The sequence below is a fragment of the Lichenostomus cassidix genome, chromosome 1Aa, assembly GCF_008360975.1.
Source record: "Lichenostomus cassidix isolate B80296 chromosome 1Aa, HeHo_3.0, whole genome shotgun sequence".
NCBI lineage: Eukaryota > Metazoa > Chordata > Aves > Passeriformes > Meliphagidae > Lichenostomus > Lichenostomus cassidix.
This window is the reverse complement of record NC_139480.1, coordinates 5,334,189-5,360,095: the sequence shown is the minus strand read 5'-3', so window position 1 is coordinate 5,360,095 and position 25,907 is coordinate 5,334,189. Positions and strand designations below refer to the sequence as shown.

At 39.5% G+C, this 25,907-nt stretch overlaps 1 protein-coding gene across 2 annotated transcripts in view; it reads right to left on the bottom strand.

The window, feature by feature from the left end:
- Nucleotides 1–25,907, bottom strand: part of CELF2 (CUGBP Elav-like family member 2) — a 543,197-nt gene that overhangs the window by 359,735 nt on the left and 157,555 nt on the right. Inside the window, exon 1 of one of the 2 annotated variants that reach the window (XM_085082595.1) lies at nt 15,246–15,775. The exons of the other annotated variant lie outside the window; for it this stretch is intronic. Within the exon in view, the coding sequence (XP_084938721.1) occupies nt 15,246–15,298 (53 nt within the window). The 5' untranslated portion in view covers nt 15,299–15,775. Of the gene's footprint in view, nt 1–15,245; nt 15,776–25,907 lie in introns of those variants that run through there. 2 annotated transcript variants of the gene reach the window in all.

Below are 25,907 nucleotides of genomic sequence, written 5' to 3'. Positions count from 1 at the left end.
GAAGGTGTCCCTGCTCATGGCAGGGGGGCTGGAACTGGATGAGTTTTAAGGTACCTTCCAACTCAAACCATTCTGTGATTCTGTGAAAACAGTTTATGTGTAGAAGTACAAGAAGTGATCAGCTTGCTAATTGATGCATCAGTGCCATCTCTGTTAATTGGAAGATTTAGCACATTTTACTTTTTCCTTAAGTCTGGGTGTTCACAAAAATTTACAGCCAGGCTGTAGCAGTTGGGGAGAGGAAGCAACAGGCTTTTATGCTTGGCAGTTCAAAAGTTCAAATCTGGACATTCACTCCCCCACAAATCCCAATTATCTTGCTCATGTTAGCATTAATGATTATATTTTTTTGGCTGCAACTGTTGTCAGACATGTATTAACTCATCTCCTGCAAGTTCTTCACTGCAAAGTCACATGGTTTGAAGCAGGATAATGATAAAAATCTGTTTGTATTTGACTACAACCCTTGTTTACAGATTACATGTATGTTGATAAGATTGTTGTTCTCTGCTGTTTTTATTAAGAGGTGTAAGGCAGGCATTAATCTCCTGATTTATGAGTATCAGCACTCTGCATTAACTCTCCCTCTGCTAGATAACCTGTTGAGCTGCTGCTACATTTCATAAGAATCCCCACAAGGCAGCAAGCATAACTCATAAGCTAGATACATCCCTCCCCTCCAAAATACCAAACACATTTAATCATGCCCACAAATATTAGCATTAGCTTTATGTAAGCCTCAAATGAGCACACAAATCTTACTATCACTATTTGAAGTCTAAAACACTGGCAAGATTCCCAAGTAAGTCGCTGTGATTTTGGAGAACACTAAGAAATTCAAGCAAAGCAGTAAAAAACAGCCTGCCCCAAACAAGCAAATATGCTCCTCTGCCAAACCAAAGTTCGCAGGAAAGTTAAACACAGGATTAGAAACAATTGAGATTCACAGAGCAGAAATGCCAGGAGAGGTTCACAACCTAATGAAAGTGTACCTCCCCAGACTGAGGGCTGTTTCTGGTATGATATGCCTGTATGAAACTCAATCACCAACCCTCTTTGAAATCAAGAGTACTTAAAGGTGGCCAATGCCTCGAAGGAGATTCCATAGAATAAAATGTCTTAAAAACTTCCCAAGCAATGTTGTAATTTTGGACTCTGCAGATCGTAAAAAAATCCCCATAAAACCAGTGCTTCAGCTAATCTCAGGATGCAGGAAAAAGGCCAGACTCTCTTAGGAGCTCAAATGCCAAAAAATGAGAGCATGAAGGATTTTTGAATCACTAGCCATCACTTTTCCTGTCTCAGCGAGTGCCAGTGAGCAAGAGGATCATTTGAAAACTTGGCTATAGACCCTCATTTTCTTTTTGTTTCTTTTAAACAAATACTTCAGCCTAACAATCTCCAGGACAAACACAGCTAAACAAAAAAGAATCCCCACCCAGCACTGCCTGATTATTAAGACCTTGGTTTGGCATAGAGCTTTCTTCGACAAATAAAAGCATAAATATATTGTCTTCATACATAATCTGGGGACACGCAGCTAACATTGATTAACACTGGTATGGAGTCTTAAAAATAACAGGTCTTTAAAACAGCAAGCCATGAGCATGAGAATACAAAAGAACTAGAGTTAAACTATTTTAAATGATTTTAAATCTTTCCCTGGAACACATTGTCAGGAAGCTTTGCAAGCTGATTTCTTCTGTGGGTGTTGGGCAGGACTTTTACTTGGTTTCTATAGTCCACATTTGAAAGGACCATGAAAATTTGGCCCAGAAACAGGACTGATGCTTCCCATTTGGAACTGGGAAACATTTGTATCACACACAGCCCAGAGTAAGGGAAAAACCTCACAGCTGAAGCAGAAGTGAGAGTTTGGTCAGAAGTTGGTGAGGATTTTAGAAGAGTAATTTCTGTAGCTCTGAGAAGTCAGAAATCTTCATGTAGTTCCTGTTTCAAAAACTCATGGACTGATAACCACAAGAAAAAATGAACTCTCAATGTAAGTTCTAAGATTGTGCAATAATCTAAGAGGTAAAGAAAGCTCCACAATGTGATTTTATATGTATTTTAAAAGAACAAATTAGCAAATTTCTTCATTTTTACCTTCCAACTGGAAAAAAAAGCTTATTTTTGACTTTCAGTGTTTTTGTGTGCACATGAGCATCTGTGCCTTTTCCCTGTGTAGCTACAAATCAGAAATTGCCATTCACATACTCATTTTTCTTAGAGCCAAGGAAATTTTTAACGATGAAAACTGACACACTGGATTCATTATCTCTACTCCTAAAGATTTCCCAGCACCAGGATAATGGGCAACAAGATATTGCCCAGTGACACAAATATCAAACACATAATGTAGGACCTTAGGCTATAACTGCTGTTTCCCACCTCCTCCTGCCACTGACAACACTGCATAAAAAATTCAAGTTCATAGTTTCTATTGTTGCTCTCTCAAACAAACAAAAATAACAATAACAAATGAAGACCTGAGGGGAAGAAGAAAAAAATCAGTGACCCCCAATTTTTTCTCAGCTTTACAACCCATGTCTATGTAAAAGGTTGTCTTTCTGTTTGAAGTCAAAAGTTGTACTTTTTCCGCGGGAGGGAAAAGGGGGAATGCTCCAAATCAGCTATTTGCAAAGAAGGAAGGCAAAACTGCAAAGCAGCAGGAGGTTAAAGGGGCAATTGAGCTAAGAATCATTCCTGCAATTTGATTCAGTTCACTAGAAGCTTAAGAGCCACTCAAAGGTTCAACTCAGGTTTTGATTTGACCCCTCAAATTTGACATTTACAGATTTAGGTTGACTATTGCTGATTTCGAAATAAAATGAACAATGTAGTCCATTTCCACCCTCCTTAGGAATCAGATGTGTAAATATGGTCACATACAAATATGTGTATGTACAAATACTGTATGGTCACATACAAATATGTTAGCTTAATCCCTCCCACCTTTTTTGAACTTCTTGTTCAGTTTCTGAGATGCTTGGCAAGGAGGTGGTAATCTCCAAAGTACTAAATTGTCTTAAGCCTCCTGAAAGCAGGCAGTCAGGTAAAGACAGAAAACCTCTCAGGCACACTCCTTCAACAAGGACACTTTTAATCCTCTATAACATCAACAATCCATCCCCTCATCCTCCAAAAAACACCCTAAACCCCACACAGACACACACATAGAAATCCCAACATAAAACCCACACCAAAGGAAATTAAATAATCAAAAAGATAATGAAAATAATAATAATAATAATAATAATACAAAAGCAAAACAACAACAAAAAAACCACCACAAAACAATCCTATCACTGAAACCACCAGAAATAGCAAAAAATCCCTAAGCAGGACCCTCTGGCCCCACCAAGTATGAATCTTCATCTGATTCAGCACGAGAGGATCCAACCAAGATGCACACACTATACCCAAAGAAAGAAAACAGATTTCAAAGATTCCAGCTCTTCCAGAATAAATTTTTCATCCCTAATGTCTAAAAATAATGTAGAAAAAATATAACTTGCAGTAATAAATGAATAAACCTTGGTTGAACATACAGGTCCTTCCACACAAAAATGGAATTAAATGAAAACCAAAACTATATCCGAGTTATATCAAGGCTCTCTGTGCACTTAAGGCAGTTCTCCATCTATATATTTTAAGTGCACTATCCAACTTCAGAAAATTGGAATTAAAACCTACAAAAGATTTTGTGATCTTGAAATCTTCAGGATCCTGTATTTTCTGGTCAGCCTAATCTTATCCTTTACCTCAGAGAGAGGTCTGCATTTAGCTTTGATCACCATCGCATCAAGCTCCCAGGAATTAAATGAGAATCTTGTTACATTAAAATAAAGTTGTTTATAATCAGCCGTGCACAAGCTGTTGGTATGGCTAGCTGCCACAGAAATCAAGGTTAAAACAGACCAGGCTTACAGCTGAAATATAACTAATATGACATTATTCCTTCAGACATTTGGTTAGGCTGACAAATTTGTAATTTTGTAATTTACACAATGTCCCCATGACATGTGGCAGTACAGCTATTGTGTACGGAGATTTTTATCATGGGAAGGGGGAGGGAGGGAAGTCTACATTTTCCATATGCAAATCTTTCCCATAACAATGTCAGAATACAAGCTGACCTGCTAAAGTGCACAATTTACCTATCTGAGAGTACATAAAGTTCAAATGATGATGGATAATTATTTTAATTCAATGCAAAATTACCCCATGAAACTCATTGGTCCAAAAAGTGGTTAAGGTCCTGTATACACTACTGTTTTAAAAAAAAAGTATATTCTTTAGTAGCATAAGTCTTGAAAGGTTTGCTCTTTCTTTTTTCACACATTGCATCAATAAAGTAAATGTTAGAATTCAGTAGTAGGAAGGAAAATTCAATGAGTAGGATTTTAACGCTCTTGTATAACACAGCAATTGTCTCATTGGATCAGACAGGAGTTTGTTTTATGTGACCTTCCATCCCTGAGAGGTACAAAAAGCTTCCATGGACAGTGATATGTTGCCAAATAAGGAAAGATTCTCCTTGACCTCAGACAGTAGTTGGCCAAAACATGAGGACTTAAATCCTTCTCCATCCAATTGTAGACGTTCTCATCACCCATAAAAATATATATTTTTCCTATTCCAGGGATTTGGCCTTCAGAGAATCTACTGGCATAGTATCCTGTGAGCTAATTGCCATGTGGGTTATTGGTTTTAAATATTTCAAAAGGTTTTTGTTTCTCCTTTGTGTTATGAAAAAATTCAAACAACAGAAGACTTAAGTCACTGTTTCTGAGAAGTGCCAGCAATTCTGTGCAACTCTGCTTCCGTAATTAAACACTCCTCAGAAGGGAGCCCTTCTGGGTCTGAAACTTTTCTCTAACTCCTGCTGGAACCCCTTGGCTCAAGCACATTTTTTACCATCTTCCTGAAGGAATTCAAAATTGGCAGCTCCTACCGAGACGATACAAAAATACCATATATAGGTAACTGCTCTGTTCCAGATCATCACATCTTAAGGGCCTGTCATACATACTGATTATGCAGCTTCCTCCCTGCAAAGCTGATTTTATTCCACAGTGCCACACTAAGCTTCCAGCTGCTGAAGAAATAAAACATGCCTAACCCTTTGCTGCGGAGCTCATTCTGCTTCCCCATCGCACTTTCACCACACAGATTTGTGCAAACTTCCTGTGTGGTCTGACTGCTGGTTGATATTATAAGAACAAATAGGAGGCAAGAAAAAAAATAAATGCAGAACTTGTTCTTTCCTCCAGATTGTCACATTTTATGATGTTGCAACCTGGAGCCCAACGTTGTTTCATGTCCAAATCCCAAAGTCACTGTATACATGGCTTATCTGCATCAACACAGATCATTTTCCCCCTGTTGTTATAGATTGTGTTTCCATAATAACTGCTTAAATTTAATCCATGACATGAATTGCCCATACAGGACGAACAATCAACCTTGTAATAACTTGCAGAGGCTTTAATGGGAAAACAAGGCAAAATTTAGAACAGTCAGATTAATACAGGTACACAATACATCCAGGCTGGGTTCTGTACATTGAAATGCATTTTGTTTTAAGGTTCTTTCTTTTCCTTGAACAGTAGCTATGATGTTCTGGGGTTTCTAGGCTTTTTGTTTATTTTGTTTGTTTGTTCTATTTGATTGATTGATTGATTGATTTGCTTTGTTGGGGCTTTTTACCCCTCTGCAAATTAACTGACGTCTTCTCCTAGGACCTTTCTGCTATGATGCATGCCTGGTAAACATCTGTAATTGCAGCAAAAATAATTCTGGCAAAGGTAATTTCTCATGTGCATGTGAATAGGACAGAGTTATGCCTCCTGGAATTGGACCTGCAGCTTCATCCGTGCTCATTCTTCTTGTTACCTTTATTCAACCACACAAATGTGAACAACAAAATTTTCTTTGCAGCAGATGAGATTTTTTGTTGTGCTATTTTGTCACAGCAAGAATAATTGCCTATTTTTGTTGCTGGACACTCTGCTGTGCCTGGTTGTACAGTATCTACAGATAAGATGCAGAAGAAAGAATGTGAAGTACAATAACTACATCCCAGACTAAGATAGAAAAATTCAGATTGTTGCTTACTACAGAAACGATTGCTACAGAAGGTACTTTTACATTAGGGGACATATTAGTGAGTAACTTGCTTTTTCTCTTGGGTGTGAAGAACTGAAACTGCTTTTAAATTCTTCTTGTGAAAATAAATTGAGAGCAAAGATGTAAGAGGAGACCACAAAGTCCACATAAAATAGTGATCTAGTTTTGGGGCATCATGTACCAGAACTCTGCAGTTACACTTTTAATAACTGCATGCACAACGTAAGCTCTCACTAACCACAGATTTTAATGAATCTCATGCTAAACACAGCAAGTTGCTGCCCACAGATGTAGCTGTGACTCTCAGTGAACAGCAGGGAGATCTAAACTCGTTTAAGAGCGATCCCAGAGCTAGCTGTAGGAATCACGTTGTTCTGGCTTAAAAATACAAACTACTTATGCAGGAATTAGAAAAAAACCCCAAAAACAACAACCAAAAAGAAGACCCCAAAACCAAACCCAACCCTCCCACCCCCACCACCTTTACAAAAATCAGGCAAGTTTTAGCTCAAATAGGTAGCAAAAAAATATTTTGCAATACAGCAAACTTGGTTTCTCCTGTCACTGTTTCCCAACAATTTAAAGTTCATATGCAACTTATGTATTTAGTTTACTCAGCTTGTTTGCAGCCTATGATGTCATAGGTTTAAGTCTCTTAATAGATGATGGTAAATTTATTAGTCTACTTGAAGGCTAACTAAAGAGCAAAGAGTTGGGTCATCTGTTTCTTTTAAACACAGGAAAAACAACTAGAAAATTAAAACTTTACATAACCTTATTCCCAAGAGATTTTTAGAGTCCAGACATCAGATAGAATAAAACTGGGCATCAAAAACACAGGCTGGAATTAATTAATACAGTAAGTACTTTGACCAAGATATTTATTACTTTTATTAGATCCAGAAAATTTATGTATAAAAAGAAAGATGTTAAGTCTTCTGCAAAACACATGGGCTCCAACTCCCAGTTACTCTGAGTCAGTAGATCTTGCTCAGTGGAGCTTTGTCAGTTTGAGTCAGCTGGAAATCTAAACCCAAAAGTCACATAAAAGACCCTGCCAATTAATTCCTCTTGGAGTCAATGAAAGTTTACATCAGCATTTAAACACTTTTCTCCCCATCACCCCGTTTGAGACCTTTAATACGTATCTCCCCCTTCCAAGGCAGTAATTCTTCCCAGGCTACATAAATCCTTTATTTTGGCATCTCCAGCCGAAACTTGACCGCAGTCAACAACATTTCACAACTCTTGGCAAGGTCAGTTTTTCCAACAAGGGGGAAGTCCAAGGGCTACAGAGACCCCACCAGCCTCTGCAGTGCCAGAGACACTGAAGTTCTTCCCCGAGACCACAGCAGGGCAGAAAGGAAATGCAGCTGAAGTGCCAAGTTAGCCAACATTCCCAGCACCTCTAATGACAGGGCACATCAAAATTAAAGTATTTGAATTTATCAGGGATCATGGACCCAGTACTTCTTCAAGTGAGTTGCACTGAAATCTATGCAAACCTTACAGTAACTAGAAACCACCTCTGATTAATATGCAGTAACCCCTTGCTTGCTTAAAACAAAGATTAATGACAGCCTAAGAGATGAGATATTAAATTCATCCCCAAAATGCTTGAAGGTGATTTTAGTTACTATTTGCAAAATTAGGTAGACTCAGCTTGAGATCGGTCAGTGCCTCCTAGTTCAGGATTAGTGTAACAGGCAGAGCAGTGCTTGGGTGACACATAGAGATTAATTAAATTGTGAATTTATAGCCTATTCTTTATGGAGAAAGGTTAAGTCCACATATTTTTCAGAACTGAAATGTCTACTGCTGCAAAGGCTCATTTAAGTCCTTTCTGTAGCATTACTGTTTTCTTTGGGACCTGGAAACCAAGAATCCAATATAAACCACAGAATCTTAAAACTAAGTGAAAAAGACTAACCTCTCCCCCCTTTAAAGCTTTCCATGGTGTCTTACAAATCCTTGGGTGGAATATGCTTAACCAAATAACTCAAAAGCCATACCAAGATTTTCAACCCCAACTAAGCTCTGGTTCCATTCATCTGCTAATTTAATACATAAATGTAGTCAGCCATCCAGGTGTGTTAAGCTGAGATCAGTCTTCTACTACTGAAGATATTGCAAAATTACCTGAACAAGTACATTAATTCTTTAACAGATAAAAATTATCTATACACAGTGTTTCTAGAAGATAACTGGCTACAGGCAATTTAACTTGATATCTGGAAAAGAAAAAAAAAAAAAATCCAGCACAACTGACATGAAAAATTTTTCCAATAATCTGAAATCCATCCATTCCACAAAATAGAGCACTACTGTGATAATCACTGGAGCCTCCCAATATTTCTACCTTTAGAAAATCTTCACTTTTAAAACTCAGTTGTAAAAACCAAATGAAGTGAAACAAAAAAGTCAGTGTCTGCAGGTCAACAGGTGCTCAGTAACCAAGTGGTCCCCTAATACCAGGTTGGGATCAACTCAACACCAATATAATGAATAATCACAACATTCCTCTATATTCCAGGAATGCATAGACTTACCCAGATGAGTTAAAAATAAAAAGAAGACTTTCTTTCACTTGTGATGAAACGTGAGGAAACAAACACAGCCAAAGGAAAAAAAAAAAAACAACCTGAGAAAGTTATATAAAAATGCAATTAATATGAGATTAGGTTTAGGGCTTTTTTAATTAAGGAAAATTAGAGTATAATCAGTAGAAGAACGTTCAGCTGCTCATGTAAAAAAAGCTGGATGGTAACACTTAGGTTATGATAAGGGTTTTTTAGTGCCACAGAGCATTTTTCAGAAGTATTAGAGCTCCTGAAGTTTAAACAGGTTTGTTGGGAGACAGTGATACCCACCAGAGAATGTCCATCGGGAATAGTTAGAGTATTTTCCTAAGAGATAAGGAATTCATGACTTGCACAGGTCAAGCAAAGGAAAATCTTAGCAACAAAGACTACAAATCTTTCTGGTTTCCTTTTCTCCCTCCTTGGTACAGTATCTTGAGACTAGCAGGGGTGCAAGAGATCTTTAATGAATCTCTCTTCAAACAAGCAAAGCCTAACAACTCCTTGAAAAAAACACCAAGGAATTTGGGTGGCTTGTCCTTGGTGCCATCTTGCAAAGGCCGAAATAATGAAGAAAGGGTTTTAGTGAACAAGCAAGGAATTATTTGCCCTCAAAATAATTAAATTCTAGTTTCTGTTAAATAAATTATTGCTATGAGGGCAGGTGATGAAAACCCCAGCCCAAGGCTGAGCCTCCAGTGCTGTAGGTTTTATAGAAAAGAGTTGTTCATCTCTATAGCCATGAAAATCTTATAGCTAAAGTAAACAAGACAGGTATTAACAGGTCCATTTTACCTCTGGGAACTGGGGCACACAGAGATTAACTAACACTTCCAAACTAACACAGAAAGCCTGGGAAAAGCATGAAATTATAACCTCATCTGTCAAGGACAATGTAAGGCTGGCACTGCCCAGTTACCTGTGTAACATCCTTCCTTATTTCAATTCCACTAAATGCAGAACTACAAAAGGCTTAAAAATCCCCAAACATGGATGCAGGACAAATTTACATGCAAAAGAGCCCTTCCAGTGCATTGCTTTGGTAGTAACAGCAACCAGTGTGGCAAACCACAGAATTCCTTTGCTGCAAGATGTTCTGGACTCAAAACTGAAAAACCAGTCAGAAAAATTCATGGAGGAAGAAACCATCAAGGAAAAGCCACAGCTGCTGGCACAAGTCTCTGAACTGCAGATCACTGGTGGCTGACAGGGAGTTACTACACCTCACTGTCACAGACTCTGGTGGGACAGCTGTGCTGCTGATGCAGTAATTTTATATCACTTTTTAGGAGTTAGGGTAATATAAATAATTAGGCAAAGGAACATGGCAGCAGCAGTAAGTAAAGCTCTTTGTAAGAGATCATTCATTTGAATTGGATGTTTAAATCCTCCATAAAGCACCTGGAAGGTTTAACAACTCATGTCCAAATGAACAAGATGTAATAAGCTTGTACACAAGCTTGATATGAAAAGTGGATTGTTTTTAGCAAAATGGTGGAGAATAACCTCTTATTGAAAAGAGTGATAGTGAATTTTAATCAGGGGAAAATAAAGATGCAAGAATAAATCTGCACAGGCTTAGAGGAGGACTAGATGACTTTCTCAGCCATCAACAATGGATGCAGGAGTGTGTTACATTCTAATCTGCTGTCTTCTGTTATCTTTACTTCTTGCATCATCCCATAGATCCTGCCTTTTCAAGAAAAAAAAATACTAACAAAACCTAAAAATCCAACCAACCAAAATCCAACAAAAGCTTAAGAAAAACTGCCCATATTGTCCTCTACAAAGTGCAAAGAAAGCACAAATAAAAATAATTAAAAAAAAATTAAAAATTTATACTTCAATACAGCTGGCCCTAATTTTTCATCCCAGTATTATTCACTTGAGTGACTGTAGAGTTGCACATTCAAACTGAAAGCAGAAGAATCCACTCTGTGTTTTGCTGCTCATATTTAGCTTATCAGAGCTTGGCAACAGCCGCCATCCCCCTGGTGATTCTGATCTGTGTCAGGACTTGGGATGTGTGTAACCCTCTCTAACACCCCTTTCAATGCCATCTCTGACACCATCTGTATTTTTGGATTGGCAAACTGGAAAACCATTTCTCAAATGTGTTTTTAGTTATTACAAGATACACACACCCTCTTTCCACGCTTATTTATTTTTCTTTTAAACCAAGCATATTGTGGCAATTATGAGGGAATTTGTATTCTCCACTGACATTTGAAATTCCATTTTCTGTATTTCATGGTGGCGATGGAGTCCAGCATTATATCCCTGGGCCAAACTTTCAGGGCTTGTTTTCTTTTGTTTTTTGAGTATTGGATGAAGAGGACATTGTTCAGGTCCTCAGAGTAAAGCACATGTGAAATGTTGTTTTTTTGAGTCCTTTTTCTAAGCAGTTATGTGTTGGGATGCATTAACCAGTCGGTTCAGACACTGAATACAATATAGAATGCCGTATCTCAAGCTTTGCTCAATTTATTGTTCTGTGCCCACAAATTTGAGTTGCTCTGTTTACTTTCCTCTCCCCTTCCCCAGTTGAACATTTTGAAGCTATTTAACCCACCTCAATTCCCAGGCACTCACAGAGGTGGATGTAGGGATAGGACTATTTTCCCAAAACAGCTCATAACACACACACCAGCAATGCCAAAATTGCTCCTCCTGGGCTGATTTGCTAACCGTGAAAAACACTTTTTCTTTTCCTGAAAAGCCAAACCATTAGCAGGCTGTTTGGATGGTGTTGGTGTGGTGGAAAAAGACATTTTGGAGAGAACATTTGAATTGGTACATCCGCCTGACACATGACGTGTTGCAAACAAGATGTTCCCAACTCTAGCAGCCAAGTTGGACTGGTCGGTTCAATAGGACTTGTGAAATTCCAATCATTTACATGCAGAGCAGACACCAAGATTCCCTGCTTCCCAGGCTGGGAGCTGACCACTCCTCCGAGTGAAAACTCCTACTCTTTGCTTGGATTTCACCTTGAGGTTGCAAAGGCAAGTTGAAACTGACTTTGCAATTTTTTTCCTTGCAACTGTGCCTCAGAAAGGTCACATATTTCTTCAGACAGGAATGCAAAGGGGTACAAGGTCTTCCCTGTATAGGTAACTCGTGATTTATAGTGCTGGATTTAGCCTTGTCAGAGCCAAATTAAGGCTAAAAAGCAACAGAGGAGATGTGGCCTTGAGGAATTAATTTTTTTTTCCTCCTTTGTGTGTCTCCTTGCCAGGCTATTGCTCTGCTTTTGCTGCTGTAGGGGCCCAGAGCACAGGTTGCTTCAGAAACTGTTTCCCTGTCACATATGAGGAACAAAACCACATCCCAGAAGTTCTAAGCAGGGATAAGAGACTTTTCTGGAATCGAGGCAGCTGATTTTGGTCTCTCTTTTGCACTAGGGGGTTCTCCACCCCAACTCCCATCTCATTTTGAAGATGGTAAATGAGATTTCTGTGTCTGCAGAGGGCTGGGCAAGCAGACACTGTTTGCTGGGAAGGCTCTGAAGGATTTTTTCTTTTTTTGAAGGCTTGAAGTTTTGCCAATCTCTCCTGGCTCCAAGGAATACAACAGGACATGGTGCTTATTGCAGTCACACTATGAGCAGGGAAATCAGGCAGTGGTGTGTTAATGTCTCAGCATAGATCTGATGTTGGGAGTTTATCCCCAAGGAGACAACAGGAAGAAAAAAAAAAAATCCATGCATTCTCTTTCCAGTAACTTTGGTATTCAGATCACTATGAATAAATCCAGTGAAAGAAAATGCACATTAAACTGTGTTTAGGGGTCTTGCACCCAGAGGAAGCTGAGACTTATCAGAAATTATTGCAGCTCTCACTGTCCTGCTCCAGACAGACACAACCAAATAGGGAGGCCTGATGTAATATTATATATACACACATCATATTGCCATTCATTTAATACCTCTGCTAGGTCTCCCACCTCAGCTGGGTGAAGCCCAGCAAAATCCTCTGTGGTGCTTCAACACCACCTCTCCCTCCCTTTAGGCTTCACCACCAGCCACAGCCTTGTCTGTTGTCATATTGTACTCTTCCCTTCATTATTACCTTTGTTCCAGAGGTCTGGAGAGCAGGACAGAGGAGCCAGAGCTCAGCTGACTTGGGGGATATCAGCACCAAGGCTGCTCTGAGCCCCTGGGAATCATTAATGTAAATATTCCCACCTGCTGCCTCCACAGGATCTGCAGCCTTCAGTCTTTTCCTGGCTAATCAAGTCTCAAACAGTGATGGAGTCACAGAATAAATTAGAGGGGGTGCAGAAAGTAAACAAAATTGAGAATTCACCAGTGTAGGACACTAGTTTAGAGCTGGTGGTGGCAATTGCTCTATCAACTCATTTGAGTCTGAAAGAATTGGTTTGTGCACCTAAAAGAAACACACAGAAAAATTCCTCTATTTCTTACAGATATTAGCTACAGGCTTCTTTGATTCATGGAGGGGAGACACTAAAACCAGGAACCTCAGAGGTGTCAAACAGGTTGGAAATTGGCCTGCAGAAGGGGAACTAAAATTTATAAGAAAAGGTATAAATGGCATTGCAGTTTAATAAGTCACAAACCATATGAGCTATGTGATGACTTTTAGTTCTTTTTTTTCTTTCAGTGATCATTCCACTCATATTACATATTGCCTTTTCCCACCTCTTAACCTTCTGTGTCCTGCAGTGGAGCTGCACAATGTCACATCTGTGCAGAGCTGCTGCTCTAATCACACACAGAAACTGCACAGAAATGTCCAGACATAATCACATCTTTCACCTACTCTGTGTCCATAGAGCTGCAACTTCCAGATTCACACACAGAGTTGGGAAACTTCAGGCATGCTGTGTAGGGAAAAAGTGTCTGGGAGATATTTATTTTATAGGCATGTAAACATGATTTTTTAAGGAAAACAGGATTCTTCGAGAGGGCAACACTGTCTCCTCCTTAAATCTTCCTGACTTTCAAGTCCTCTGTGTCATCCTTCAACTCAGCACAAACCTGGCATCACCTGACTTGTCCCACAGAGCAATCAGAAATAGTCTCACAGAGCTAGATAAAACTTAGAATAATTCCTAGAATAGCTCTCCTGGAGCACTCAGGCTGTAAGACAACACAAATGAGACTCTGCAAAAGCATTTCCCTGGAATGTGTTGGTGGTGAGGCACAGAAGTCACCCCAGCCCTGGTGCAGGGTGAACCCCCAGCCCTGCTGCCACTGCCAGCCCTGCACTCCTCCATCCCTCCCAGGAAACATCCACACCGAACTTTGGGAAGGCAGAGAGAAACTCATCATTCTGTGCTGACAGTCCTAAACGACTTGAAAAATGAAATAAAATAAACTTGCAATAAGTCTGCTGTGCCAAGTCTCATACCACAGGCGAGGATAGAGGATCTCAGTTCACAGTCCTACACAGAGGTTCAGAAAATGGTCAGAGACTTTCAAACTACTAAAATAGAAAGTTCAATGAAGGAAAAAACCTCAGTCATGTAAGTAGACTTTATATTTTGACTCTGAAATGTTGTTTTTCCTCTTTCAGTTCAGAACAAAATAAGTTCTCTAAAAATTGTATAAAGAAGCTAAAGTATACTTTAAAACATTATTGCGCATGCATCATAATAATATCACAATTCATAGCCCCCAATCCTTGTAATTTAATAACAAAAAAAAAAAAATTAGGTACAGCTTCATGATTTGCAAAAAAGCTGAGGGGTATCTATGCAACTATATTTAAGTGATTTTATAATTTTGCCATCTACACTCCCATATGTTTCTAATGTCTCAGTGAAGTTTCTGCAAACCATCTGCAAACTTTTATATGTCTGGTCTCTCAGCAAGGCAACACCAGGCACTTAGAGCAGCATCAAACACGGACGTTTAACAATGTGGATCTTTAATATCTGCAGCAAGCATTAATGGGGATTTTTTTTCCTCCGTATAATTTTTAGCAGTTCAAATTACCATTTTTCACTATGCAAATTAAAAAAATCCACCAGTGCTGAGGGTAAAAAAGTAGCAACTTTTAAGTGCCAAACACTTGCCTTAAGAGAGACAACAAAGTGTGGAAGTTTCAACAACAACATGAAACAAGCATTTTAGTCCCTCTTCCTTCCCTCTAGTCTATTTTCCACTTCTTGATCAACTTTCATGCTGGTTTTTTTTGCTTCTCTGGAGTTTCCCACTCATTCCCATGCAGAGCACAGCAAGGAAAGCAGAGAGTTAATGCTGCAGTTGCAACTGGTGTGAGCCTTTACTATTAACTTGAATTTACAGAGCAATCTCTCCTTAAAAAGAAGTAAGAAAAAAAAATCCTCACTGCACTGTAACACTGAGAAGTATATTTAAAAATTCTCTCTCGGGTCTCTCTAAACATCTGCTCAAAGGTTTTTGCTGTATCTTAAAAGGGCTCTAATTACCAGAGACTCCTTTTTCACTTAAGCCCAGGGCTCGCATTTCGATTATAACTCAAGCTCCAGTTAATTTAGGGCTAAACCCAAAATGCCTGTACCAAACAGAAGAAAACATAGGCCTACCTTAAAACTTTCCAGCTTTTCAGAGGATCCAAGTCAGAGATTATAGACACCATTGTAGTAATAACAATAATAAAATATGTATATTAAAAATTAAAAAATAAAAAAAAAAAAAACCCACGGCAGGGAAGGCTAACCACAAAAGCAGCAAGTACTCTACTCAGTGTGGGAATGACAACAAACCCAGCACAGCTCTTCCTCCTTCTCAAGCTGATAAGCACTTGTCCCAGCTTCTCTCCACCCCCAAAATCAATCTTGTGCTATATTGCTTCACAGTCCCAGTTTCATTTCTTCGCCACTACCTTTTAAAGCCCTTGTAATCTGCTCCAACTGATCAAATTTGACCTTTTTGTAGTCCACTTTATTCCAAGCACAGCCCTCAGTTAAATCTCTCTTTATTAACACCGTCCTTCTTGGCTTTCTTTTGGAACAAACACAGCTCAAGCTCGAAGCCTCTAGTCTTTGCCAGCAATCATTTACAGATTACTGCAAGCTGCAGTCTTCTCCTTTTGGGTATTTTCTTCTACCTTTGAGGTTTGTTTTTATATGATTTTCTGAGGGTTGCTGGTGGTCTTTTCCCTGTTCTGTGCAGGTTGGAGTTTGACACTTTTAAAGGAGGGACTTTCTAAAGCAACTCCTCTCCCACCCTTCCCTCCTCCCCTTGTCCCTCACCCCCATATGGAGAGACAGACAGGCATTAAAAACAGTTCACAACCTTTAGAATGCAGAATAATCTCTCTCCCCCCTCTATTCTTTAAATCTATCAGAACTGATAGACTTATGCACTGAAGCTGTGCCTGAAAATACTCTGATCTAAAGCAAGGCTGCTATTATGGTAGAATAATAAAAAGTCTAATCATGCAGAGCCAAATGTAACCCTCTGGGTGTTTGAAAGGGGAAAGGTGTCTATATAGATCCATTAAATCCATTTATTTTTTTTACTACTTAAAAAATAAATGGTAAAGCATCCTCCAGATTCCTATGTTGATCTGAAAAGTTGTGTAACTGCTGTTAGTGTGTGTTTACTTAGGAAAATTGAGATGATTGGCTTCTTCTGTGTTTCTGTTACATTTTTGACATTGATTTCCCTCAATTTAAATATTTCTCTTGCATTTTTTTCCTTCTAAATATTTCCCATTCATCCTGCAGGTGACTGTAACTTCTCCTTGAGCTCCACTGATTCATTAGAATTTCTGGAAATTCCCGAATTAAAATTCTTTGAGGTGGAAAAAAGCAAAACAGTACCTTATGAAGTGTTCAGCCAGAACCAAACTACCCCAATTGGCAGATACTTCCACTTTGATATTTATATCACAGACATATGCTCCTAGTTTCCCTCTGCCACAAGTTCTCTCTCTCTCAAAAAGAAATAGAAAAAGAAAAAAAAAAAAGAAAAAAAGAAGAGTTAAGATCAGCCCTTGTGTGTTAAAAAGAAGCAGTAATGTGATGGCCACGGAGAGATTTGGGAGATCTGCTACTGTGTGACACACTCATGGAAACATAATAAAGAATATTATAAGACATAATAAACTTTCAAGGCTGTCTTAAGACTTCCACTGCCTCCTTCTTTGGTGAGACAAAACTCGAGTTGTGCCTAAACCATTTCAGGCTCCCTGCAGGCTGGGTTTGGGCAGCCTGAGCCCCCCTTGCTGGCTGCACAAAGGCAGCACAGTCCTGCCCTTGCCAGAAGGTGACACTGAGGCTTCCCACTGCCCAAAAAAAGAGAATGTGACCATTCTGCCTGCCAGGCAGCAGCCAGATAGTGGTCAGACAGCAACAACCAGTTTTAAACTACCCAGATACAAAATGCCTTTGCTGAAAGGGCAGAGCATCGCTGACCCCTCCAGGAGTCATCTCCTGCCTGGGAGAGCAGGGAGAGCCCTGCCTGGGCCAGGTGAAGCTCCTGGCTCAGCCCTGTCCGTTGATCAGTTCATCAAGTCAGGCCTCAAGTTCAGACTTTGGAATTTTACATCCTCCCCTAGGCAATGCTTCCAACAGTTTTGCATTGTCTCAGAAGGGTGTAGGGAGGATGAAGACATGGGAGACAGCTGATGGTGAGATTGCAGGTGCAGATCTGGGGCAGGAGAGTGGAGGGCAATTGGGGTTACAGGTGTTCCACCTCCCTTTTGACACCAGTGGGGCACAGAGTGTTTCTCACCTGATACACACATATATTTCTGAGCAATTCTGCAGAGATAAGGCTTGTAACCAACTCTGGAAACTTTGGGCCCTGTATTTATTTAACAACAGGAGTCAGGCAAGATGCTTGTGATGGAAAATTAAATTCAGTTGTTTCTTTGCGGAACTGAGGAAACTTTCATTTTTTTTAGCATGGAAGGGCACGGGAAGCAAATAGACATTGGTCAGTGTCTCTTTTTTTTTTCCTCCCAAAAGCTTGTAAACCACTGTTATAGAGGTTAATCCCTTGTTTGAGGCTGGGGGGGACATCAGTGGTTACAGCACACTGCCTTTTCTCTTTCCTCTCTATCTTATTGTCACATTTGCTGGTTTTAGAGCTACATTCACCTATTTTCCCATGTAAACTTCTCACTGAATATTTCATATTGTGCAAACATATCAATGACCAGGCTCAAATTGAGAAAGGCTTTAAACTTAGCCTGCAAAGAAAACAAAAATCAAAATACCCTGACCTATCCTGACATATTGACAAGCCAGGTTTGTTTCCTTGTCACATCCTCCACTGTGGCAGGTCAAGGTGAGAAGGAGGCAGATGCTCTGTGTTTGTACCCCACTGCACCAAGATGCTCAGGGTCTCACTCTGCTCATCCCAAAATTCCACAAACTATGTCTATTTCGAGAATTTTATCTCTAACAAGTGCATCTTATACTTTCCATAGATACATTTTTCACTTTCTACCCACAGAAAACACTCCATTATTTCCGCCAACATATCCACATGAAAACTATACTGTAGGAGTAAATATACTTATTCCTTTGCCTTTTGCACTTATTGTAGTTATTTCTATTTTTTCATCTTAAATTTTTGTGTATGAAAAGTAAGCCATGTCTCCATTTTGCAGGACCTTGCTGGCATTTTGCCAGCTTTTTCTTACAGCGCTGAGGAAAGCAGCTATAAGCCTTCTAAAAATAAAACTACGAGATCAAGTTTAGCACTGAGGAACTTGCGACAGGCAATGGATTTTCCAAAACAGCCTCACGTGTTTCAGACAGCATGTAGCTATAGTAGGAGAAAACAAATAAAACAGAAACAGAAACTCACTGTAAAATTATTTTAACTCTTGTGCTCTTAGATAGTGGACTCTATCCCAGCTTTTAGCTAAATGTTTTTTTCTGTTGAGGTTGAGGACTTTGTCTTCGAAACTTTTATCTTTATGCTTTGCGTAAAGAAATTTCCTAGGATCTTCAGCTTGTTTGCCAGGAAACCGCCAGCACATCTGTGAAATATTACTTAAGCAAATTTATTACAGTTAGCCAGAAGGCAGCAGCCCCAGAAATTTTCTCTACCTGCTGAAATCCAGCCTATTGCATGATGTGGGTCTTTCATGCCATAACATGTTCCCCCAGTGAAACTTATCAGTTCTCAGCTAATAAGATAAAGAAGTACAAGCTTTCCAAGATTTTTGAGTCATGTTAAAGTAAATATATATATACATTTGAAAACAGCATTCCTGTATAAACACATACACAAAAGGATCTCTAAGCAATGTCATCATCCTTAGTTTAGACAGCTGTGGAGTCAAAAACGTTCCAGATCAGCTAGCTACAAACATTTGAAGGTCAAGTACAGGACAAAGCATTTAAAAAAGCAAAAGCAGTTATGGCTACTGAGCATTAGAAAGATGATTTTATGTCATGAGATTCCCCCACACCCCAGCTATTTCTTTACTAGAATTCTATTGGACTGAGAACTTCATAGTGTTGGGCAGGATAATAAACCAAGTATAGTAAGCAGTTTGGGTTCGTTATTTAATCTTCTTTCAAGGGTGTTATCTCATTCAAAAGATTTTAGGAGCCAAGGAAGGTCTTCCAGAGCACAACCTTTTAGTCAGGGTGCCCAGCAGCCTGATTATCAGCCAATAATAGAGAAATAAATAACCTTCTAGCATCTTCCCAATACATATTTTTCCGTTGCTCTTTCATACAAAGCAATATTAAGTTATTTGAAAGAAATCTTGGTCTTTTACCAGGAAAACCTCACTCTCCCTGGGGAGCCTGTTGTTAAACAAAAGCTCAGCTTTTAAAGAGTGGCCTCCAACTCCAGGGCTGCTGTTGGGGGCTGATAAAGGCTCTTCTCCAGATTGTCTCATGCTGTCCCTCCCCACCAACCTTGCCACCCCCCTGCCTTTCCTCCTAGTCCCTAATGACTCGCCTTTTAAGCAATGGAGTGACTAATTGAAAATGCATTCCTGTGCTTTACAAGCAGCTTTTTCTTTCCTGCTGACCAGCCAAATGTTTTAAAGTTGGCAAGATGCTGCTTTAACTTGGGAACTTGAGCACTTGTTCGTGTCCTGGATGTGTGCAAAAATTCTGTCTGAATTCAGTAATTCTGATGGAAAATAATAAAATTAAAGATCTTACTCCTAGGCTCGTGTAAGTAAGTCCAAGTATTATTAGGAGTATTTAAAGCTAGTCCATTTTCTCTTTGTGAAATACATAATTTGGGAGACAAGAAATTTGAGGTCTCATGTCTAAGAAATTCCCTAAGTTGTGCACTGGTGCTTGTACAGAAGCAGAGGAAAAGCAGTCACAAACAGGCATAAATCCAGCTGACAATTACCTCTTGGGAATTGGGAACTGTAACCAAAACACCCTGGAGACAGCAGTCGCTGATTCATGTCAGGTCAATGGCCAACTGGGCTGGGATTCAGCACATCTTATCACACGCAGTAACTTAGAGGTTGGCTTCATCCAGCAGCTGCAGAGATTGAAGGGCTTTGTTTCCTTGCTGATTGTACAAAGCCTGCACTTTAACAGTTAATCATTAATCTTAAATTGCATAAATGTGTCTCATACTTATCGACTTCTCACTTTTACAGTCTGCAGAGACAAACTTTCAAGAGATGGCATTTTTTTTTTTAATCCTGATTGTGTTTTTAATGGATTTTCAAGTACTTTCAGGTTTGGCTCACGACAACTGCTGCAATAAAAAGCCTCACGAACAAAGATGTGTTTTGTGTCTATTCACCTAGCAGAAAATCACTATTACGACATACTTCATTATGAGAGAAATGCTTTCCAGCCTCTCTGAAGAGACAGGCATCCCCAAACTCCCATCAGCCTAATTGTTTTTAAGGTGTTTGTAGTTCACTTTAAACACCATATGAGCCAAACATTTACGTCCTCTGCTGAATTTCTCTTTATTGGCAAGAGGGAAGGTTTCTTCGTTCTGCAGCATTGGCAGAGCGAGAGCACTTCTGTAGTCTGGGGCAGGGCTTGCCCTTCCTCACCCAACGGAAAGAATGAAAGAGAAGAAAAGCTCCTTGTATTTGCCAGACATGTTCAAAAAGAGCTACTTGCACACCCCAATCTGTTTCTTTCATTCCATTTGGCAGAGTCAGGGGTCAGATTTGGTGGAGAGGAGAAAAGCAATTAACTGTTCCAGTGCCACAGCAGACTGAGGAGCCAAAGCTGACACTGCCTGTCTTTCAGCTCCATTCTTTTGGTGACAGGTCATACAGTGAACACCAAGGGGTCCTTATGAAGCCTCATGAAAAGGTTATTGTTCAGGCTGCCTTCATAACATAGCCCGGAAAATAACAACTTTGGTAATGTCCTTAATAAGTGCTTTGTTGTGAAGGCCATGTTTTGCATGGACCACAGCTGCATTTGGACAGCCCCAATGCCATCTCATGCAGCGCTGCAGAATAAATCTAAGGGTAATTAACTTATGCTGAATGCATACTGTAAAATGTTTAGGAAACCATTTCCAAAGAGACAAAAGAAAACTAGTGGCTCCATATCCATATCTGTCTTTTAATAGACTCTTCAAATATTTACCTCTGGTTTTCTATCCGTCACAGAAGTTCAAGGAATAGGATGATTATTGGTGAGGGACTAGGTGGAGATATTCAGTTAATTCCTCTCAATGTCTTTCTTCTTGACATTGAGAAAACTATTTTTTTATCTGTGCCCTACTTTCCCATCTGGGAGGTACAGACACCACCCTAGCAATCTACAGAGCAGAACACTAGGAACTTAATAGAAGACACAAAAATTGGCAGCTTTATGGAATTCCCTCCTTTCCAAGACTGTTTTAAGTATAAATCAACTGTAATACTGGTTCGTCATTCAGTGTAAAAGAACATGATCTGTTGAGACAGATGGCTTCTACCACTTCAAAAATTAAAGAGTTGCTGTAGCAAAGTAAGGAACCCCTGAAGCTTTAAAAAAGTGATCTATACCATACCCCTTAGAATGAAAATAAAAGCTCCAAAGTCTTAGAGGGAAATAAGGGGAAAAACAGCTAAAGGGAATAATTATTCAGTTATGTAAATGGTGAAATAAATCTTCCATTTCTGATATTTGTATTTATTAAAGTACATTCAGGCACATGATTTGGAAGATGTCAACCACACACCTATTTTATGCACTGAGCTTATATCTTTTAAACAGAAGGAGAGATACAAGGTCCCTCATGACAGTCCCTCATCCCTTTGCTATTCACCTAAAGATGATGACATGCGAGTAGGGAAGGAGAAAATGCTTCAGATGCCAGAGCAATCCCATACATATTTAATCTAAAGGCATGGAGGAGCACCCTTTTAGCCTGTGTATGAACTGCACCAACACAGGCTGATTTTACAGCCTGATGCTGGTCTGGATTCAGGATTTGCTGTACTCACTAGAGATAACGCTGTTTCATTTTCCCTTCCTATTACAAAGGCTGGGAGAGCTGACAAAATAGGAAGGCAACTTTTTGCCATAACAGCTGGCAGGAGATTTTTATAGACACAAAAACCAATTAAGTGTCCTGATTCTGGGCATGTAACTCCCCTGGAGCCTTTGTTTAGAAGTGCTTATCTGCTTGCATAGGCACAAGCATCTACAAATCCATGTACAGGTGTGTGTGTATCCAAACAAAGCACCACAGAGTGCACTGAAATAAGCTGTTGCTCTCCTGAGAAAAAACCCAACATGTTATCCCTGTGAAAACAGCGCAGAAGAGAGTTTCATAACAGTATTACTTCATCAATAGAAGGTTGGAATTAAATTCAGTTCTAAAGGAGAGTTTATCCATAAAAAAAGTTCACTCTAAAGGGAAAGTCAGAGAAAGCTTTGTTTTCTTATTTATTCTAATTGAATGCAGTCGTTTACATTTATTATCCAAAGAAACTCCATTAATTTCTGAAGAAACAGTACCACATTTTTTGTGTTTCTGAGGACTACTCATTTTCAAGAAAAGCACCACCTAAACATTCACTCATTCCCATGCTGGTGATTCCATCACTTCCTACAGCTGTTCATAAAATATTTGTATCTTTCAAAGCATTAAGAGCTATTGTAGCCCAGATTATTTATATACAGCAGGTCATAGTCACACACATAATTTGTTTACAGGAGATACTTTCCATTCCAAAATACTCAAAGTCTCATGCCACACTTTTCTCTCTTGCTGACCTCATTTACACAAGCCCAAGCAAGTTAGTGATTTTTCTCCCAGACAAGGCCTAGGCTATGATTCCAATAAAGACAAGCACAGGTCCCCATGTTGAAAATAAAACATTTTTATTGCTTTCTAAACCTGGGGCATAAACATTCATTGCTTCATCTGACAAAATCCAACCAATAAAGATGGCAAAAAGAGTGAGATTAATAGAAGCAGCTTTCTAGAACATTGCACTACCCTCTAGACACTGAAAATTGCACATAGTAAAGTTTGGCCTGCAGAAGAGCAAGGAAAATGCCCTTCTTTCCTCATTTGGGTGTTCAGTTGTTACAGCCTGAGCAACTCCATACTTCTCTGGAAGCTGCAGGACCTAATACAGGCTGAGTCCCCCAAATCTGGATTGGATTTGTTGCTAATAATTCATGGGGTGCCCTTGGGAAACTTCCTTCATTTCACAGGTTCCTGTTGTGTCAGGCAGGAAGAGATCAGCAGATCATGAAATCATAGAACGGCTTGGGTTGGAAGAGTCCTTAGAGATCATCTTATTCCAACCCCCTGCCATGGGCAGAGACACCTTCCAGTAACTCAGGTTGTTTAGAGCCCCATCCAGCCTGGCCTTGGACACTTCCAGGCATGGGACATCCGCAGCTTCTCTGGGCAGCTCTGTGCCAATATCTCACCACCCTTTATAGTAAAGAATTTCTTCCTAATATCTAATTTAAATCTACCCTCTTTTAGCTTCCCATCTTGCATTTCAGTGCTCCCTCATCTGACAGATGTTTAGAGGACTGAATCACAAATTGTCGTGGCTGCTCAACAGCTGGGAAGGAGTTCAGTCTCTGCCTGAGGAAACCAGGAGGGGAAGATAGTGTTGCTTTTCATAAGGTAGGTTCTTCAGATAATTTATATTTCTCTTTTAGTCTGTAGCTTGTCTGCAAATGAGAAGTTCCAGCTGCTGCTAATTATTCCTTACCCAGTAGTTTGAGAAAGCTTTTTCCTCTTGCAGAAAAAGGTATCTAGTCACTAACCAGGCTGCTTTTAGATACCCACAAGCCTTCTTTTTTTCCTTTTTCTTCTAGTTATTGTCTCCTTAAAAAGTAAGCAAACTTCTTTCTGATTATGGATGCTGCATCTTAAAAATTATTCTAGATGTCTAAATTTCTATGAATTTGATACAAATTTCATTATCCTTAGGTGATATAAGGAAATAATCCTGCTATGTCTAAAATACAGAACCAAAATATTTGTCACCCAGGATCTAGAAAAGCCCATTGCCCACCTCTGTCTTTCCTGAAGTGCTATTGAAAATTTTATCTCTGGATAGTAATGACCTATACCAAGAGTTCATGTACAGAAGGAAGTATGAAACTGCTTTAAAAGAAACTGTTTTAAAAGTGTTCCGCCCAGCATGGAGAAGCAATGCCACTTTTTATCCTCATCTGCACATGCTGAATATTTGCCAGCTCTTGCTGAAGCAAAATTCTGTTTCCCAGCTCCCATCTGGCCCCTCTCCCCCACCATCAGAGGTGAAAACCATTTCAGTGAAACCACCTGAACTGATATTGCAAGCTCTTGTCTGAGCAAAATAACTGCCATGGGGAGCTGTCCTGACCTGGGTATCAGGGCAGCTTTTGGACACCTGGAATGGAAAAACATCACTTAAACATTAACATAGCACAGAATCTTTTCTTTCTGCTGCAAAACCTGGCACAAGACTGGAGAAAGAGTAGCTACAACTTCATCAGCTATTGAGTTTGGCAGAAAGGAGAGCTTTACCAAGATCAATGAAGTGTTTCGGGTCATGATTTATTCTGGAGGTCTGCTGGAAGGAGGAGGAAAGGGAAGGTGCTCTCTCCTCTGCAAGGACTGCATGTGAATTTATTGAGAGCTATCAGCTAAAGCTGAGAGACTAAATTCAGTGTGTATGGACACTCTTTGAAAGACTGCCAAAGGCTTCAGAAATGGGAACATAAATTGAAGGTGAACAAAACTGCAATTGAATCTCCTGCAAATATAATTAAGAAAATAACCTAGTGAATGAAAAGTACATTGGACTTTTAGAAATTATGTAATTTTCAATAATACAAGAAGAGGGTTCCTAAAGGCAGGAATTCCCAAATTAAAGAGTGATAGAAGAACCACTTTGAAGTAAATAGGCTATCCCAGAGCCAAAGACTGTTACTGCCTAACCAGCAACAAAACCAGTATGTGGAAATAAATGTTCACAGTCCCTTGAGCTATAGCACTGCTGTTTGCTCCTGGCACACCTTCAGCTTCTCCCACTTGGTTGTAGTCCTGACAGCCATCCCCTGCTCTGCCTCTGGCTTCTCTATTACAACCTGATATATTTCATAAATTTTCATTTTTCCCTATTCCTCATTTCCCCTCTCATTTTCCCTTGCTGTATCTCTATCTATCTAAAATTGCTGTCCATACTACTGAGATGCCATAAGCTTTCAGCCAAAAGTATCCTCTTTCATCGCTGTGGAATTATGATAACGTAATAAACCATGAATAAGGAACTGTCTATTTTCCAATCAGTTTCATTCAGAATTCTTCTCCTTTGGAAAATTATCTCTTTGAAAGCACCAGTATGTGAATGACTAGCAGGTATGTACTCAGTTTGCTGAACTGAATGTAATCTTGTCATGATCATTCATCCTTAGGCAACACTAACTTCCAGTCTAGGGACAAATTCGTCTTTATCCAACATAATGAAGTCCAGGAGGGACTTTGTTTGCATCAAGCACAATATTATTTATGTTTGAAACTCAAAACCTCCAAACAAATCATCGATTATTTGCTACCTAGTGCATGGATACAGTAGCTTTGACTAAGAAAATTAAATAATTGCATCCTAGAATGAGTTGGGTTGGAAGGGACCATAAAGACCATCAACTATCAACCCTGTCACCATGGAGAAAGACTCTTTTCACCAGAGCAGGTTGCTCAGACTCCTATCCAACCTGGCTTTGAACACTTCTGTCCAGGGATGATCTGGTGCTTTTGGAATAACACATCCTGGGTTTTGATTTGTGTCTCTTGCTTGAAATAGTTGAGTGGAATGTGCTGGTTTT